Raw genomic sequence first — 20,898 nt, 5'->3', positions numbered from 1 at the left:
AGTAAACCTTTAATTAGAAGCATAGTTATGTCTATCCTATTTAATTTTTAATAACAAGACATAAAATGAGGTGCAAGGCAGAAATTGTGTGTCGAATAGTCAGACAAATGAATTGATACACACAAAAAATTATTATGGGGATAAGTATTCTTAAAGTATTGAACTTATCACACCACAACATCTATTAAAAAGATATTTGTAGAGTGCAAAACAAATGATGTTGATAGGTAATAGGTTTCCCTAAGGTGAAAAATCATATCAGGAAATCATAATGGGTTATCATTTATTTGTTGATTATAAAAAACATACTTTATTTTTCTTATTCATGCATTGTAAAATGATAATTCACTTATTTATAGCAATTTACTTTTTTTTTTTGGCTATTAACACATTATACTTTAGATAACGATCAATGAGATACCCAAGCTGCCCTTCATGGGCCGTGCTTAGCACGAGCCTCAAACTTTTCTAGTATATATACACACTCACACACACACACACACACACACACATATATATATATATATATATATATATATATATATATATATATATATATATATATATATAAGAAAAAGAACGTTGGTGACAACTATTAAGAAGAATAATAACGACTGTGAAATATTTATTTAAATATAATTGGCTTTCGAGGGTCTAATGAAAAACTTTATTAATATAACAATAGTAATTTTTTAGGAGCAATTTAAATGATGATTGGATATGATGGTATAATGCATGATTATAAGAAGAATTGAAAATAATGAAACTCATCATCATTATTTTGGCCATAAAATTCAAAATGAACTAATTTCTTTTTTAGATGACACATAAATTCTATCATTAAAATAATTAAAGAGGCAATATATTTTTCTATAATTATTGACTGTACTCCAGATGTGAGTCATCAAGAACAAATGACTTTAATTCTACGAAGTGTGATTATTTCTTCTAAAAAATACAAGTTGTTGAATATTTTTTTAGAATTTTTAAAAGTAGATGATACTTCTAGTTTGAGACTTTTTAATGAATTATTAGATACATTGAAAATTGTTAGATCTTAATGTGGATGATATAAGGGGTCAAAATTATGATAACGAGTCTAATATGAAGGAAAAATACCAAGGGGTTCAAAAAAGAATGCTTGAAATTAATTCTAGAGCTTTATATATACCTTATAATTGCCATAGTCTTAACCTTACGGTTAGTGATATGACACTTTCTTATGAAAAACCATTTAATTTTTTGGAATTGTAAAGCCTTGTGCTTGCCATAGTTTTAAACATCCGGTTTTAGCGAACCCAAAATCCACCAAAGGATAAATCTGCATATTTTCTGTCAAACCTAAGGGTTTTTATGTCATCATTATTTTTATAAGTATAAAAATATATTTAGAAGTATAAATATATTTTTTAGAAGTATAAATAAATAATTATTTTTTACATATAGACAAGTTTTTGATTGATATACTTTTAAATACATATTTATACTTCTAAAAATATATTAATATATTTTTTATGTCTTAAATGGTATAACCAAACAAAAAAGCCCTTATATATAAATAAATAACATTTAAAAAGAAGGTATATATAATATTTAATTGAATATTTTTTCTTATATAATTTTTTTGTGTATAAATACACATAATATAATTTTTTTTTAGGATAAAAACATAAAAGAATTATAAATTAAGGTGGTTTTTTATTTTTTTTACGAATTTAATATTATGATAACCTGAAAATTTGGTTAGGATAGGTTAAATGATAAAACCGTATATTTTTTACAAATATTTTGGTAATAATACACATAAGACTTAAAAGTAATTGTTTTTAGACGAAAATAAAGATTTTTGTACAATCTTCCAAATAAAAGCAAAAATCTTAAAAAATGAGAGGGGTGAGAGGTTTATGGTGGGACCAAATGTAATATAATAATGATATAAATTGTCGATATATATAAAAATAGATAAAATGGGTATACAGTTATTATTTTATTTCCAACAATGCAAAATTAGTATTAAAAAATTAAATATTTTTTTATATTTTGTTTTTATTTTTATTTTTATAGAATAATGACATGTGAATATCATTAATTTTATTTTTTTAGGAAATAAAAGTAAAAGAGTATTTGATGAAATGAGGATAAATTGTATTTTCAAAATCAAAACAGAAAAAAGCTAAACTCAAGAGAAAAAAAATGTAATTTTCTTAATTTTAATACGAAATTTGATTGTTTCCAAATCAAGAAAGAAACGAAGGAAAAGAAAAGGACTTTTTAACACATGAACATAAAACATGTACAAATGTACTATTTCAAGGAAAGGGGCAATATACATAAATTAGGGTTTTCCTTTATGGATTGATTATACCTTCCTCATCATAAAATTGATGTCGGTACACTCCTAAATTCATCATACGCATGCGTCTCTTTGCAATCAATCGGTTTACACCAAGTAAAGAAACAATAATTCCCGTGATTGATTTTTCTAGGGTTTGTCAGATTTGGTGCAAATTGGACCTTTTTCGCAGGGTAAATTGAAGTATTGTTTGTAAAATTCTTAGACTACGAGGACGATGATGATTAGGATTTATTATTTCATCGATCGTCGTTGATCGTTGATTCCGAAAGGTGGGTTTGGGGTTTTGTATGGAAACTCGTAGCCGGAAGAGGGCGGAGGCCACCTCATCAGCCCCTTCTTCTTCATCGTCCGGCGGTCCTGCCACTCGTTCCAACAAACGCACTCGTCTCTCTTCCACTACATCCCCCGCCGCCGCTGCTACGCCTTCCAACGTCGTTGCGCAATCCGTTTGTACTCGCTCACGCGCTTCTAACATGGATACTAACATTAATGAACCGTCCGGCTCTGGGTCAGCCCGCGGCCGTCGTAGTGGAAAGAACATAAATAATCCGAATGCGGGACTGGATAAGGATAATTTGGATAAAGGCAAAGAGAAAGAGAACGAAATTAGGGTTAGGGATAGAGATAGAGATAACAACAGAGACAACATTTTAGGATTTAATAAAGACCGCGGGGGAGTTGATGATGAAGATGACGACGACGATGACAATGACAGTGATGGTGGCGGCGTGGGGATTTTACATCAGAATTTGACTTCTGCTAGTAGTGCACTTCAAGGCTTATTGAGGAAACTGGGTGCAGGGTTAGATGATCTGCTTCCGTCATCAGCAATGGCATCCGCTTCATCATCTCACCAGAGTGGACGACTAAAGAAAATTCTTTCAGGCTTGCGTGCTGATGGGGAAGAAGGAAAGCAAGTTGAGGCGTTGACACAGTTATGTGACATGCTTTCTATTGGCAGTGAGGATTCTCTAAGCACTTTCTCCGTTGATTCTTTTGTGCCTGTTCTTGTTGGGTTGCTTAACCATGAAAGCAATCCCGATATCATGTTACTTGCAGCTAGGGCACTCACACATCTATGTGATGTGCTACCTTCTTCATGCCCAGCAGTTGTGCATTATGGTGCTGTTTCTTGCTTTGTTGCTAGATTGCTTACAATCGAGTACATGGACTTGGCTGAACAGGTGTGCAATCTTACTTCCTAAATGTTTATATCACTTCACTTGTGGATTTAAACTTATCCTGTGTTCAATGGAATTGTTTTCACAACAGTCCTTGCAAGCTCTTAAGAAGATCTCTCAGGAGCATCCAACTGCATGCTTGAGGGCAGGTGCACTAATGGCAGTACTCTCGTATCTTGACTTCTTCTCTACAGGAGTCCAGGTATGTTGTTTAATCATGATATAGTTTTAACTTTTAAGCATATATAATATTATCCCTTTTTCCATAATCTCATTTTATCTTTCAGCGAGTAGCACTTTCTACTGCTGCAAATATCTGCAAGAAACTTCCGTCTGATGCAGCTGATTTTGTCATGGAAGCCGTTCCTCTATTGACAAACCTTCTTCAATATCATGATGCAAAGGTGAGTTCTTTGATTCCAAGAACAAAAAATTTATTAACTTTTTTATGTTTCTGATTGTTTTTTGAAACAATACTCTCTTTGTAGGTTTTGGAGCATGCATCCGTTTGTTTGACTCGAATTGTAGAAGCATTTGCAGCATCTCCTGATAAACTAGATGAGCTTTGTAACCATGGATTAGTTACACAAGCTGCCTCCCTCATTTCAACCAGTAGTGCTGGAGGTGGACAGGCATCTCTCAGTCCATCTACATATACGGTATATTGATGACTTTATTTTGAAAAAAGTACATAGCTTTTGGAGGTTGCATTACCTAACAAAAAGATTTTTCAGGGATTAATTCGATTGTTATCCGCATGTGCAAGTGGGTCTCCTTTAGGATCAAAAACATTGTTGCTTCTTGGGATTAGTGGCATTCTTAAAGATATATTATCAGGCTCTGGTCATGCTGCAAGCATGTATGTATCCCCTGCTTTGAGTAGGCCACCAGAACAGGTAATGCTTATTTATACTTCTTGTTCTCCTTCTCAATGCTTATAAACTTTTACAGATTTTCCCTGACTCCGTATAATTTTAATAATCTGAAAATTTGTAACCAATGTGTTTGATTTTTTCATGCAGATATTTGAGATTGTGAATTTGACAAATGAGCTTCTTCCTCCATTGCCTCAAGGAACCATATCTCTTCCTTCCAGCTCTACCTTATTTGTCAAAGGATCTCTTATAAGAAAGTCACCTGGAAAGCAAGAAGAAACAAGTGGTAGTGCACCAGAAAAAGAGAAGTTATTGACTGATCAACCTGGCCTTTTGCTGCAATTTGGAATGGACCTTCTTCCTGTTCTCATTCAGGTTAGGTTTAATGGAAACTCTTAATTATAACTCATTTTAGCAACCTACTTTAAAGTTTAAAATGGACTTTTTTTTGTCTTGTAGATATATGGGTCAAGTGTGAATACACCTGTGCGTCATAAATGTCTATCAGTTATTGGAAAATTGATGTACTTCAGCACATCAGATATGATCCAATCTCTACTTGGTGTTACAAATATATCAAGGTATATAAGTTTTCATTCCTTTCTAATTGCATTCCATCATACCAAACAGACCCCTAATGTTATATACTATTGTCACTAGTTTCCTAGCAGGCGTTTTGGCATGGAAAGATCCACAAGTTCTATTGCCTTCACTTCAAATTGCAGAAATCCTAATGGAAAAGCTTCCGGAAACTTTCTCCAAACTTTTCGTGAGAGAAGGTGTAGTTCATGCTATAGACACACTCATTTTATCTGGTCCATCCACCAATCCTCTTTCCCAATCATCATCAAATAATAATACCGATTCTACCCCTGGATCATCACGTTCAAGACGCTATCGCCGCCGCCTTGGACCACCCAATGTGGACCCCGAAGATCCCAAAACCGAGGGCTCACCTCCAAGTTCCCTAGAGGCTCCCACACTCAATTCCAATCTCCGGGTGTCAGTGAGTACAAGTGCAAAAGCTTTCAAAGATAAATTCTTCCCTTCAATCCCTGGAGCTCCTGAAGTTGGGATTACAGATGATCTTCTACATTTAAAGAATCTTTGCTCAAAGTTGGTTGCTTTATCTGACGACCATAAGTCAAAGTCAAAAGGGAAGTCAAAAGCTTCCACATCACCTCGGTTTCTTGATTTTTCACCCACTAAGGAAGATAATTTGTTAAGAGTGGTAACCTTTATGCTCTCAGAGTTAACCAAAAGAGACAGTGTTTCAACATTTGAGTTCATAGGAAGTGGTGTTGTGGATGCTTTACTTAACTACTTAACTTGTGGAAGCTTCTCAAAAGAAAGAGTGTCAGTGTCAGAAGCGAATCTACCAAAGTTACGTCAACTAGCTATTAAAAGATACAAATCTTTTATATCAATCGCCTTTTCAAGTGTCTACAATGAATCGAATTTAGTTCCTATGAGTGTTTTAGTTCAAAAGCTTCAAAATGCATTGACTTCGTTAGAAAGGTTTCCTGTAGTGTTGACTCACAATTCTCGATCCTCTACAAGTGCGCGTCTTTCATCTGGTTTATCCGCATCATCTCGTCCGTTCAAACTTCGGCTTGTAAGATCACATGGTGAAAAATCTCTTCGTGATTATTCCTCAAATGTTCTTTTAATTGACCCTTTAGCAAGTTTGGTTGCTGTTGAAGACTTTCTTTGGCCTAGGGTGCAACGTAGTGAATCTAGCCATAATAAGCCTTGTACTTCTGTTGGGAACTCGGAGTCTGGAACCATGGCGGCAGGTGGCGGCAGCGGTGGCGGTGGTGGTGGTGGTTCGTCGCCTTCTTCTTCTACTCCTGCTTCGGGTACACGGCGTCAGTCAACAAGGTCCAGGTCAGCGATTAGTATAGGGAATTCAGCTGAAAAGGATACCCCACAAGAGAAAAATGCAAGTTCTTCAAAGGGAAAGGGGAAGGCTGTGTTGAAGCCAAGTCAAGATGAGGGGAGAGGAGGACCTCATACAAGAAATGCTTCTAGAAGAAGGGCTGCTTCTGATAAAGACACTTTGATGAAGTCTCTGGATGATGAATCTTCTTCTGAGGTATGCTCTTTGTGTTTGTGTTATAACTTAAGATTGAATGCAAGAAATGGCAATGCTCTTTATTTTTTTATAAAAAACTTTTCTTCTCATATACTACTTATTTGTGCACTGTAGGATGAGGATGTAGATATATCACCTGTTGATATTGATGATGCATTGGTGATTGAAGATGATGAAATATCAGAAGATGACGACGATGATCATGATGATGTATGATGTCATACCCTCTTATTCATATGCATCATCATATTTCTGTTCACTTGTTTATTATATGATTTTACTTTCATTCATTTGTTTACTACAGACATACAAAGAAGACTCATTGATAACTTTTTATAATCTTTCACAAATACAACCTTTTACATACGATTTTCCTTCTTCCCATTTTCACAGGTGCTAAGAGACGATTCACTTCCAGTTTACATGCCATATGTCCACGATGTCAAACTAACCGACTCCACTGACAACACCACCCTCGCGGGTCCCACAACCAGCGACAGCCACACAAAATGCAGTTCCACGAGCCGATCAACCCCGGCTCGTGGCTCAGACTCAACTGACTTTCGTGGTCCGGCTTCATTCAGTTCAAGGGGCTCAATGTCATTTGCAGCAGCCGCCATGGCCGGGCTCGCATCCGCCAACGCTAGGGCGGTTAGGGGCGGCAGCGGTGGCGGTAGAGACCGCCATAACCACAACACCCCCCGGTTAAGCTTCTCCTCAAATGGTAAACAACTCAACCGACATTTAACAATCTATCAAGCCATTCAACAACAGCTTGTGTTAGATGAAGGCGACAATGACCAATACAACACCGATGGAAGCAAACTATGGAATGATATCTACACTATCACCTACCAAAAAGGCGATTTAAACTCACAGAAAACAATAAATTTAACAAAACCGGGGTCCACATGTCAAATGTCTCTCTTAGATAGCATCCTCCAAGGTGAACTCCCTTGCGATATGGAAAAAGATAATCCCACTTACAATATTCTCTCTCTGCTTCGCGTATTAGAAGGTTTAAATCAGCTCGCACCATGTTTACGTATCGAAACAGTAATTGATCAATTCTCGGAAGGAAAAATTTCAAGTATAAATGACATAATTACCCCTGGTGTTCGAGTTTCATCTGACGAGTTTGTGAACTCTAAATTAACCCCGAAATTATCACGACAAATTCAAGATGTGCTCGCTCTTTGCAGTGGTAGTCTTCCATCATGGTGTTATCAGTTGACCAAAGCATGTCCTTTCTTGTTTCCATTTGAAACAAGAAGACAGTATTTTTATTCCACTGCTTTCGGGTTGTCGCGGGCCCTACATCGGCTCCAGCAACAGGGGGCAGACGGGCACGGGTCGACTACCGAGCGGGAGTTACGGGTCAGGCGATTGTCACGCCAGAAAGTGCGGGTTTCCCGGAATAGAATATTGGAATCTGCTGCGAAAGTAATGGAGATGTATTCGAGCCAAAAGGCGGTTTTGGAAGTGGAGTATTTTGGTGAGGTTGGGACTGGGTTGGGTCCCACTTTGGAGTTCTATACGCTTTTGAGTCATGATTTGCAAAGAACAGGGTTGAAGATGTGGAGATGTAATAACTCGGGTGACGGGAGTGTGGCAATGGAAGTTGAAGTTGAAGAGAAGAAAGATGATTTGGGCGATATTGTAATTTCACCTCTTGGGTTGTTCCCACGCCCTTGGGTTGAATCTTCTTGTGATGGTAAAGTGATTGAGCATTTCTGGCTTCTTGGTTGTGTAATGGCGAAAGCACTTCAAGATGGGAGGCTTTTGGACATGCCTCTTTCTACTGCTTTCTACAAGCTTGTGCTTGGACAAGTAAGTTGATTGTTAATGACTATTGACTCCACTTTTTTTCTGTTTTGTTGTCTTGGATGAATTGACTTATGTGCCTTTTCTTAAATTTTCATTGTAGGAGCTTGATTTACATGATGTTTCTTCTTTTGATGCTGAACTTGGGAAGACATTGCAAGAATTGCAAGCGCTTGTTTGTCGGAAAAAATACCTGGAGTCAACACCTAGGCATGATTGCAATGCAATACTTGACTTAAATTTCCGAGGTGCTCCTGTTGAAGATCTTTGTTTGGACTTCACACTTCCTGGATTTCCTGATTACATTTTGAAACCTGGCAACGAAGATGTATTTACTCATCCTTTTACCTTTCAAATTTTTTTTTTCCTTCTAGCATTTGTTGATAAGGCTGCTGTCTATATTCATAATTCATATGATTTCTTTTTTGGGAATGACAGGTCAGCATAGACAATTTGGAAGAGTATATTTCTCTTGTAGTTGCTGCTACTGTCAAGACAGGTATCACAAGACAATTGGAAGCATTCAGAGCCGGTTTCAATCAGGTCATATTTCTTTTTTATATTTTTGTGTACTTAACTTCATGTTGCTTCTTGAAGTCTTGTGTATAAAAGAAATGATGATTTTTCATATGCTCTCTTTTCTTACATATTGGTGACAATACGTTACAATTTTATTCTTATAGATGCAATATAATGTCTTTCACACAACCCGTTTTCCTGAGACATATCTTTTCATAATTTGATTTAAATAAATTTCAACTAATGTGTATTGTTTGCTCATTCACCAGGTCTTTGATATTTCGGCTTTGCAAATATTCACCCCAAATGAATTAGATCATTTACTTTGTGGCCAAAGAGAGTTGTGGGAGGTAAATTTGTTTACTCATAATTAAATACTTTTTATCCAATTATTGTTAAATATATAATTAATTATTTTTTTTGTTTCAATTTTCTTACAAAACCGCAGGCTGACAAACTTGTGGACCACATAAAATTCGATCACGGATATACTTCCAAGAGCCCTGCAATAGTCAACGTAAGTCAAATTTCCATACAGTTTAAATTCCATTCATTTCATATACTTGATACTTCACATTATCATTAAAAAAAACTTACTATTTTTTTTCCACAACTGTTCAGTTGCTTGAGATAATGGGAGAATTCACTCCCGAACAGCAAAGGGCATTCTGTCAATTTGTCACTGGTGCACCTCGGCTTCCTCCTGGTGGTTTGGCAATTTTGAATCCTAAGTTGACCATTGTGAGAAAGGTATATCATATATATGTTGACTTTGTGTATAATGTATTTTTTATTAATTAATAATTTAAAAAAAATGTTTATAAAATGTTGTTTGTGTGTTGCTCAGCACTCTTCAACAAGCAGTAATGTGACATCCAGTGCGGGTGGAGCGTCGGAATCTGCAGATGATGACTTGCCAAGTGTCATGACATGTGCTAATTACTTGAAGCTTCCTGCTTATTCCACCAAGGTATAATAAACAATTAATGAAAGTAGGACCCCTATTTGTTGCATTTAGTCCAAAAATAAATGAGGGCAATTTTGTAATTTTGGGTGTGGGTAGCAACTAACAAGTGATTGAATTGTTTGCAACAGGAAATTATGTACAAGCAACTGGTGTATGCTATCAGTGAAGGACAAGGATCGTTTGATTTGTCATGAACATGAAGCTTTTCATTTCAAACTATTAACCGAATTTTGTAAATTGTGTCTCAAAAGCTTTTGGAATTTGGAATCATTTCTTAACTGCAATAAAAGTTTCTCCAGGCGCCCTCCCGGACTCTCAATCTCAAGGTCAGTAAACTTTTCATCTGAAAAAATAAATCATATTCACAACAACCTACTTTTATTGGTTTATATATTTTATAGCATTCTACTCTCATTTAGAACAATGTCATCCAACACAAAGCAACTTTCACTACTATAATTATGTAGATTTTTTTAGGTAGTAGAAAAAAGTGAAAGCACTGCACAGTGCATCTATTAGGAAGAAATACAAATACGTTGCTGTTTCTTGCATTTAGTAATGCTTATAAAGTCCGGTTACATTGATTTAAGGAAAAATCGTTATTTATTTTTAATCCTGTTTATTTATTTTTTGCAGTTATATGTGGATGTGGTGATTCGATCCGATGGTTTGGTTTCTACAGAATTTGTTTTGTAAATAGCAACTAGCAAAACATCGAATTATTTGTCTCTCTTATAAGTCTTATATCTCTAATCGCTACTTCTGTTTACTTGATATCTGGTTTCTTTTTGTAGCTCAATAATGGTTCCTTACGCCATATTAAGTTTTACCTTTTGCCATACTTTTGGGGAAAAAAAAGTACTCCATCTGTTTCAGTTAAAATAAAAAGGCTATGATCAACATTGTTGTTAAGTTTTCTTTCTTTTTTCCATGTTCCTGTTACCAAAATGGAACAAAATGAGTTATATCCATATAATCCCTTGTAACAAATCTTCATGTATAATGCATAATAATAATAATAATAATAATAAAAGCATCCTAGACTTTTTAAGTATATGCATTTCAAATGATGCTTTTCGAATATACATTAATAGTTTTACCGATAAGATAAATCTTAAGCTAGAAAACAAGTTTAATCATTTGTGACATGTAGTACCCTAAAATGGGAAAATATGTCTCTGTACTAGCCCTTAGGTTAACCTCAAAGTTTACTCTCAACTTTGTCTTTTTTTAAGTTCCAAATATGTGCATAAGACCAAATATATGCATTCAACATCATTATCGCCTTATCTTCATTCCAATTCATTCTTTTAGCTTTGTACCTCTTTTGAAACTCTAGTATGTATCTTGTTTTAATTCGTTAGGGTAAATAGTTTATCAAGCTTTCAATCGTACCACTTGTATACTTTACTACATATGCTTCTTAATTTTATACTAAGGTTATATGTTCACTATATGTCCCATAACGCTAATGATAACACTTTACCACTGATTTATCAATCTTTACCATCATTCCTTTTTAATGACACATTAAGTTGTGACTAACTTCTCATTTCATTAGCGTCATAATGCCACTTCTGATTTCTTAGCACAAATGTTCAAATTTGACTTCTTAAAGTCAAAGATTAAACTAGTAATTTATCATTCACATACGTGTTCTTGCATCAAAACTAACAATACATAACTCATTCAAACTCAATTTAGTGGTTCTTGACTTGACCATTGTAAAGTTATATCATCGAACCATCATTTATGTAATTGTTGCAAGAAATCATGACATTATTGCTCATTCTTTCATAATATATACATGATTTCTTCATGCAACACAATTACTCACATTTGAGTTTGTCCCATAAACCTCAATTCATCACAACTAAGAAAAGAGTGTTGAATGTTATGATGTTAATCCCTGTCAACAGTGAATTCGGTATATATACAAACATCGAGAACTCCATTTTAAGCCATTTTTCATGCTTGAAGGCCACATGCAAAATATTCCACTTCCTCTATGCTTCCGAGGAATAAAAAATACTTATAAAATTCCTTAGTACATCGCCTATAATGTTATGGTATCAATATACATTTTTGTCTCACTTTGTTCCACAATGGCAACCTACTTTGGTTTTCATCTAATCTTTGTACAAATGCCTATCCTTTTGTAGCATTACCACTTCAATATATACCATGATACGTTTAAAAATAATTCCTAAATTATATTAAGATATAAAGCATTATTAACTTGATTTTGTTAATTTCCTTCCAATTTGTGTTATTTTGTCACGCAAAGACGTATAATTGACTTGCTTCTAACTTGATTTCAACATTTAGGTTTCGAAGGATCTTATAGAATTTATATGAGATTTAAGTGATTTACACAATCTGTTTCCTTCCCCGTACATCATCACTGTTTGAGTTCATCTCTTTGTCCAACTATATCTTTTATGTTTTTTTTTTTTTTTTTTTTTTTTTTACCATTTCTTGCCTAAACATTTGTTTCTTCTCGCCAATTATATTATAGTATGTATAGCACCGTTATACATCATGTTTACACAACCAAATCATCGTTTTGCATATTTTCACATTTAAATTCATGATTTAAGACTATATTCTTCATTTTAATTCAATTCTTGTACCAACACATTTTTATTCACATAACATTACTCATATCATGTATTTAAGTAACTTTAGAACTCACATAACAACGATATATAGGTGATTTCATATATTTCCCATTTTGTCCCATACTTGTAAGAAATAGATCCATACTTTGCATTTTGCCCCCTTGTTGACATAAACACTTAATTCCTTATACCATTTACATCCTAAGATATTTTATAGAGTGTATAAACATTAAACTGACTTGGATCACATCTAGACTAATGGAAGCAAGTCAACAAGCAATGACACAAAATGTACATCACGATGGAAAAATATAGGTCCGTATATTTCCAGATAAACTAGTTACATTAAGACCCACATAAATATGTACAGGTTTAGGTAAAAGGCTCTCCTGAATACTTGCATCCATAATGATATTTAGAGAATACTTTCATATTAAACATCTCATTAGTTCCATTATTTTCCAATTCCATGACATTCTTTATCTCTTCATAACGTTGAATCATCATCCAAAATATGTACACTTGTCTTCTAACCGAAATGTGAGGACGTTATAGTTACCATTCTCTAATGAGATCAAGAACCTCAATTCTATTATGTGTTTATTCATTGGGGGGAGATAACACTTATTTATCGAAGTTACTATACTCATGTGTAAATATTAATATATATGAGCTTATTTGGTCTATGTGCATTGATGAATTCTATACCACATCACATGAAGTTTACCTCAAAGTAGAATAACTATAAATCCCAAATGGTTGTGACCATACTGATATATTTGCTATATAGTGATCTAAAGTACGTATCAAACTACAACTAGATCCATATATTGAACTCTAACAACCCATATACCAAATAAGTGTGAGCATAACTAAATAAACTCTTCAATGGTATTAACTAAGGCATGGTATTTAGTTTCAATGTTGGATCTAATTGATAATTATTGTTTCTAATTACTTCAAGACATAAGAGAATATCTACATAAAATGCAACAACGAAGATATATTAAGTCTCATCTAGTAGCTCGAAAGGGTTTGAGATGATGTATATGAGAAATAAAGATCATGAAGCATAGTTACATTGTTACCTTGTGATACCCTATGATGCAAAAAATCCGATGTAACTATAAGAGCAAAAGACAATAATAAATTGAGTAACTATGTGTATATAATAAACATGAACCATACGAGTAGCTTTAAGGTATACTCGAGAGCCCACCAAATGATGATAAAAAGTAGGATCCCGAAGTGTGGCTCATCAACAAGAGCCAAATAGGGATTATTCTATAAAGGCATGGAAGTACCCTTATTGTGGTGATGTAGATAAGTAATGGCATGTCTTACTAAGATTTATAGCCTAATCCTTATTACAATGTGTATTCCATGTAAGGTTTTGATGATGGATTTCTTGATATCGAGCACTTTAGGAATTAGAGATGTAAGAGAATTGATGAGTTTTAACATTGTCGATTCATTAGATTCTAAATATTTGGTTCTAGTATCATTGACATCATATCATATTGATGTTGATTAATATGAACTTAATGGTTCTATTAAAATTTTTGACGGTTATAACATTTTTGATGAATATTATTGATTTTGGGAGATTCTGTTTATTTAATGTTGTTTATTCCCTCTCTATATGAGATTTTATTGCGACATATCCTCAAATTTAAAGGATATTGAAAATCAAAATCAACCAAGTTGTATCTTATAAGACATTATATTTGTAACATATACATATGTAAGTTATTTACCTAATTAATTATTTGAGGTCTTTTCGACATTTGTTGCATTCTAATAAGCCTTGTTGTTAGATATGTATCTTTGAACTTTTTTTTTTCTTTTGCTATTATTATACTGCGAAATTAAGCAAATTTCTTCTTCATGCTTTCATAACTTTGGCATTATAAAGCCGATGTACAATTGGTTTTTTTAGGGCCAAGACACCTTTCAATATGGTTCTTAGTGGAAACCAAATTAAACTGAACCATAAGCATCTCTTAGCTCGAAGAGATAAGATTGGAAGGATAGTTGTTTATGTGCTACAAATTGCCATCTTTGCCATTTTTTTTTTTGAAAATGACAACTTACAAAACCATTAAATGAGGGATTCATGCATGCACATGGGAAATGGTACTAGTACCATCATGTGAACTACAATATTATGTTTAATTTTCCTTTTATATTTTCTTTTTTTGTACTTAAAACGATAACAATTTGTTATATAAAGAGATCGAAAGATAAATAATTATTGATCACAAGTTAGATGAATAGACTAGTATACCGATCACATGTTTAATATAAGAAATGGAAACATCATAACATATAAACACACACACATATATATATATATATATATATATATATATATATATATATATATATATATATATATATATATATATATATATATGTATACATGTGTATATATACATATACACAACCATATATCTATTTATATACATGCATTTATGTGTATTACATACATAAGTTTTATGTGTATACATATATTATAAAATATAAAAATACAAAAAAAACACCTATTTATTTAAGAACAAGAGCAATCACATAAAAAGTCACCTCAAAGAATATCTATTTTGAGTTATGCCAAAATTCCTTCTCTAAATCAAAATTCCTTTGTCACTCATGTTTTACTTGTATATACCATGTTTATTATCTATCTTATGGTCTTATATTTACTTTTAAAATCCTTAATTATAATTTTATATCATACAAAACCCCATAAAATAAAATATTAAATGATAAAAACGATTTCAACCTTAAAATTTAATACATTTTTATATGCGCAAGTTTAGACTAATGAGTTTTTATAATATTTGTGCTCTTTCAGTTTTCCTTGACTTCATTTTAATTTATGCTAAAATAAGCAAATTCACCATCACTTCATATGAACTAATTAATCTACAGACTACAATCCCAATAACTAGTATAAAAATTAACATTGAAATAGAAAAAAAAGTACAAATAGGCGTGAGTTTGTCTTTATAAATAAAGTGGTATCATAAAATTGACATCCAGTGTTTTATTTGGGAGAATGTCTAAATAGTTTTGGGTGACAATGATCCAGAAAACTATTGATGTGAAGTAGTACGACGTTGATTATTCATTGAGTGTCACTTTATATTTCAAATAATTCCTCATCATACAGGATGTTGGTTTAATGGTCAATTACAAGATTTGATTATTTACTAATAGTGACTTTCAGGTATATTCATACAATAAACTTTTTTAAGAGTTTTTAATTTTCAGTTTTCAAAATAAAAAATTTTCAAATTGAAAAAAATTGTTTGAAAGTACAAGCCTAATATTTTATTTTTAAAATAGAATTAGTTTTTAAAAACTTTTAACTTTTATGTTTTATTTATTTTATAAATATAAAAAGCTTACAACTTTTTTATTGAATATTTTTGTATAAATAAAACTGTAACTTTAAGTTTCAAACTTTTATCTACAAGTTATAACTTTCGATTACCAATTATTTTACCAAACATACCCTTATTTTTCAAATTGTTTTTTAGAGTCATGTCCGTTTGTTAGAAGGCCTAAAGGCCACACAAACGATGTATTATGAATTAAGATACATACATGAAGATACCTAGAGCATCACAAGATTATTTCATGTTTGCAATCATGAAAGTTTGTTTTTTTCAAGCAAATTGGATCAAATGGATTTATTCAAACATATTGAGGATATTATTTTAATTACATTTAAAACATTAAGATATATTATAAGATTCAAATAAGTAGCAGACAAAGAATTTGACGATTCAATCTAACTTAACCAATTGAGTTTAGAGCACCTAAAAACTACAGGTGTCGACATGTATATATATATATATTCAATATGTTTGTTATATTCTTCATTCTAACATCGTAATAAATGTAATATCAGTAGCTATATCTTTTTATGTATTTTAAATATGTTTATTAATGATTATTTTATTGTTTTTTTAACATTATTTGATATTTATTGATTTGATTATAATATGAGTCATATATAATTACATATTTCATGATGTTTATCATACATAACTTTCTTATCTATTTAAAGGCTACTTTTAGATAATATATCAAATCACTAAAAACAATTATCATAAGGTATTTAATTTAATTATGTTTTTGTTTAGAGAAATAATTGCTATAGATAAGAATATATATATATATATATATATATATATATATATATATATATATAGAGAGAGAGAGAGAGAGAGAGAGAGAGAGTTCAACCGAGGAAAAAAAAGTTAAGAATGAAAGAATCAATTTCAGCCACATATTTATTTTGCCGCAAAACATTTGGGTGTGCCTGAGAAAATGGGCAACGGATACACGTGTGTTTTCAAACCAAACATGTTTACTTAAACTATATGAATCATCACCTTAATATATATAAAAACATAGTCTTTTTTTTTTAATTTTTAAGGAGCTATTTTATCGAAAAGTTATTTTAAATAGAAAAAACATCAAAAATGGTCCCTGTGGTTTCCCAAAATCTGATGTTTAGTCCCCGTGGTTTAAAAACCTCATAGATGGTCCCGATGCTTTCAAAACTTTTGACAATTGGTCCTTATCCCTCACACCGTTAGAACCCCACCGTTAACTCTTATTTCATTAAAATAATACAAGGGCAAATCGGTCTTTTCACCTGTGCCCTCTTCTTTATTGAGGGAAATGATTATGCCACTGTCTTCTTCACGTCAACTCCCAAACACTCTTCATCTCCCAAGAGTACAGTGACTTCGTCTTCAACAGATCACTCTCATCCAAGAAACGAAATTGGGGTTTAGGGTTTACACAACACTAAAGGACAATGGTTCTGTCAATATGGTGTTTACGTGAAAAAAATGCGGGCTTGAAGGACTTGCAATCGAGATACGGTAAGATTTTTCATAAAAAAAAGCTTCAGTTTTTTGTTTTCCTTGAATGTATTCGTGAAGACAAATCATCTTCTTTACCCTTTCTATTTTTGTGTTTGCAGAGGGATATGATAACTATTTCACGTTGAAGATACACTATAGTGGTGTCTTCACCAAGTCACCTGAAAGGAAATACGTCGATGGTACTGTATCATATGTAGATGACGTTGACACTGATTTATTTTCAGTCCATGAACTCGATGACATGGTTCGAGAATTAGGGTACAAAGGTGAACAAACTCTTTACTACCATTTCTGTATCCCTGAATTTCCCTTAGACTATGGGTTATTGCCTTTAGGTAATGACCAAGATGTTCTTAAATTGGTTTCGTATGTCCCTAAACACAGACTTGTAAAGGTCTATATTGAAATTGGTCAGACTAGGGTAGCTAGTTATTTTAAGTCTCCTTCCAAAGTTGTTATTGAGGAACTGGAACCTGAGAGTGTGTCACCGGAACTTAATAGAAAAAAACTTTGTAGAAGAGAAGTAGGATCGTGTAGTAAAAAGCTTGAGTTAGACCACCCTGCCAACCATGTTGTTGACCAGTCACAGGTAATAGATATGGATGAAAGTCAGGATCTGTGACATCCCCAAAATCACGGCCAGAAAAGACCGTTTTAATTTATGCTTTTAAAATAGTTTCAGAGTAAATCCATTGATTTAAAAGAGTTGCGGAATTTGTTCCCAAAACAAAATATGATAAAATAAAGTTTATCAAAGCATTTCATCAAGAGATGCAATTTCATTATATAACAATATTCGGGATGTCATGTTCCGATAAACAGACTAAAAACATAAACAACAAAAGATAGACCATACAACAGTTACATATAACAACTGGTCTAATATCAAAAGATCTTGATAAGTCATCAAACTTATGCTCTCGCGCCACTACCTGTAATACAACAAAACTGAGTGGGTCACGCTTGGGAGCCTGGTGAGCATATAGGGTTTTCAACCCACAATAAATAATTATATTTAATTTCACCAACCAACAATAACCCGATTACCCATTCCCGTTATCCTCACTTTACGTCCTTAAAACAACATCTATCTCAAGGGACCTAATCTAGGATTTTCATCGGGACGGACATTACTGCAAGGGGTTTCCTCAACAATAGATGTCCTAAAGGCAACCATGAGGGGGATAGAGTACACCGGTGAGCACATCGTTCACAACACCTACAGGTTATGAGCCTGCTAGCGTTCCACTGGACTGTCTAGAAGGAGTCCGTGGTCGTCATCCATACTCCGCTAGATGACTAGATCAACAACAACATCGAGGCCTCTCATCTGTTTATCACACATCAACTATCTACCCATGTTCTACCCAACATACTAGTAGATAAAAATATATATTTTTATACATAGTTTAAAACCTGTATAGCATTCTCATTCAATACTTATTTCAAACAACAGATGAGACACATACACATAACACGTATTTCATAGAGAATAAATCATATCTATGAGATAAAATAAAGTGAATATACATTCACACATATAACAACAAAGTATACACATAACACGTATTTCGTATAAAATACTTCGTAATTATGCGTTAGAAGAAAGTAACCACACACTCACTTGATCAGAAGATGATCGGACAGCACTACGGCTTTAAAAGTAGTATTCTTCGGTGAAACCGGGATCACTTCGCACACTGGGCTTCTCGCGGGTAGAGCTTCGGCTCGGAAACTCTTTTCTTCTCGGGATCTTCGGGCTTCGGGACTTGCTTCGGGTCTCGGGATGATACCGGGGCTTCGGGGGTACTTCTTTGCACGTGAATCGAGGTAATATGGGTGAGAGAAGGGTGAATTAGCAACCTTGGCCGGCTGCCCCTTCAAATCTATTTATAGGGCAAATTTCTCATTTTCCACGTCGTGGGCACTTCTTCCACGTCGTGGGCTTGGTCGTCACTGCATGTGTCATCGTCCACTTACTCTGTCAGGCTCCAGAAGGCGTCAGAAGCCATGCCACGTCGTGGCCACTGTTGCCACGTCGTGGTCTCTGACAGTTTTGGGGTTTCGCGCCCCGAACTTCAGAAATTCATAACTTTCGCATACGAACTCCGTTTTCGACGTTCTTTATATCGACGTGTAGGTGAGATTATGCTCTAAAACTCTCGTTTAGACTCCGTTGGCTAATTTTGACTTTAATTTTAATATATTATTAATATATTATTTTTAGTAGGCCGAGACAGGAAAACTCCGTTAGAAATCCATAACTTCTTCGTCTGACGTCCATTTTCGTCTGTCTTTTTATCGTTGGACTACTATCGATGAGATCTTCAATTCTCATTTAGAAAGTTTTGGCTAAATATCACTCGATCTCAATCTCGAGTTTCAGGCTGCATATTGCTAAGTTGAAACTTAGAAAAATCATAACTTCCTCATACGAAGTCAGATTTGGGCATTCTTTTTATGCACGCTCTCGGTTTAACGTATTCTACGACTTTCGTTTAGATTACTAAGTCTAGATGTCGCTCTATCTTAAATTCATATTTTACGTCATTCAGCGTCGTGCCGGTTCTGTCGCGAAACTTCGATAGGTCATAACTTCTTCGTTATAACTCGGATTTCGGCATTCTTTATATATTCGGAAACCTTGCCATGACCACTACCACATCCTTCATAGATATCGGGTTTATCTAACATTTCATTTTGATGCTTATTTTTATCCTTAATTCATTTAAGCCACATAATTAAGCAATTAAGCATAAAACACATAATACTCAAATAATACATTCTTATTATTTCAAAATGGGTTACAAAGGTTAACCTAGACTATCACATCATCAATAATGACGAGCCCAGAAACACAGGCGTTACAATTCTCTCCACCTTAGAATGATTCCGTCCCCGGAATCACACATCAACAAACAAATGTGGATAGCGACTCATCATGTCACTCTCCGTCTCCCAGGTGAGATTCGGCCCATTCGTGTGTTTCCATCGGACAAGCACTAACTCAACCATCTTGCGTCGCAACTTCTTAGTCTTTCGGTCAACGATTGCCTCTGGTTCTTCAATCAACCTTTTGTTCTCATCAATTCTTAATTCAGAAATTGGAATTATGTCGGGAACTTCTCCCGTGAACTTCCTCAAATAACACACATGGAAAGTGTTATGAATTCCATTCAGTTCTTCGGGTAATTCTAGCTTGTAAGCTTGGTTCCCAATCCTCTGAAGAACTTTAAACGGTCCAATAAACCTTGGACTTAACTTTCCCCTTTTTCCAATTCTTATAAGTCCCTTCCACGGTGAGACTTTAAGCAAAACCGAATCTCCAACTTCAAAAGTCATCGGTCTTCGCTTGTCGTCAGCATAGCTCTTTTGACGATCCTGAACTGCTAACATTCTTTCCCTAATTATTTTCAACTTTTCAGCAGTTTGATGGACTATCTCCGGTCCCATAAACTGCTTTTCCCCAGCCTCAAGCCAACAAAACGGCATACGACATTTTTGTCCGTACAAAGCTTGATAAGGTGCCATCTTAATGCTCGAGTGGAAACTATTA

General features: G+C 33.9%; 1 protein-coding gene across 1 annotated transcript; it reads left to right on the top strand.

Moving 5' to 3' along the window:
• Positions 1-2,302: 2,302 nt before the first annotated feature.
• Positions 2,303-10,591, top strand: LOC145132161 (E3 ubiquitin-protein ligase UPL3-like). The gene is made up of 18 exons (XM_079066854.1): positions 2,303-3,540; positions 3,629-3,739; positions 3,825-3,941; positions 4,026-4,196; positions 4,272-4,433; positions 4,560-4,787; positions 4,872-4,993; positions 5,073-6,507; positions 6,622-6,717; positions 6,901-8,337; positions 8,435-8,659; positions 8,770-8,874; positions 9,120-9,200; positions 9,299-9,367; positions 9,472-9,600; positions 9,698-9,820; positions 9,946-10,143; positions 10,454-10,591. Exons 1-17 carry the CDS (start codon positions 2,644-2,646, stop codon positions 10,009-10,011), a joined length of 5,574 nt encoding a protein of 1,857 aa, XP_078922980.1. The 5' UTR covers positions 2,303-2,643; the 3' UTR covers positions 10,012-10,143; positions 10,454-10,591.
• The last annotated feature ends 10,307 nt before the right edge of the window (positions 10,592-20,898 follow it).

This window comes from Lactuca virosa, chromosome 8, assembly GCF_052849685.1.
Source record: "Lactuca virosa cultivar CGN04683 chromosome 8, Lactuca_virosa_CGN04683_v6, whole genome shotgun sequence".
Taxonomy (NCBI): Eukaryota; Viridiplantae; Streptophyta; class Magnoliopsida; order Asterales; family Asteraceae; genus Lactuca; species Lactuca virosa.
The sequence above is the reverse complement of the archived record's forward strand: the minus strand, read 5'-3'. Positions and strand labels throughout refer to the sequence as shown.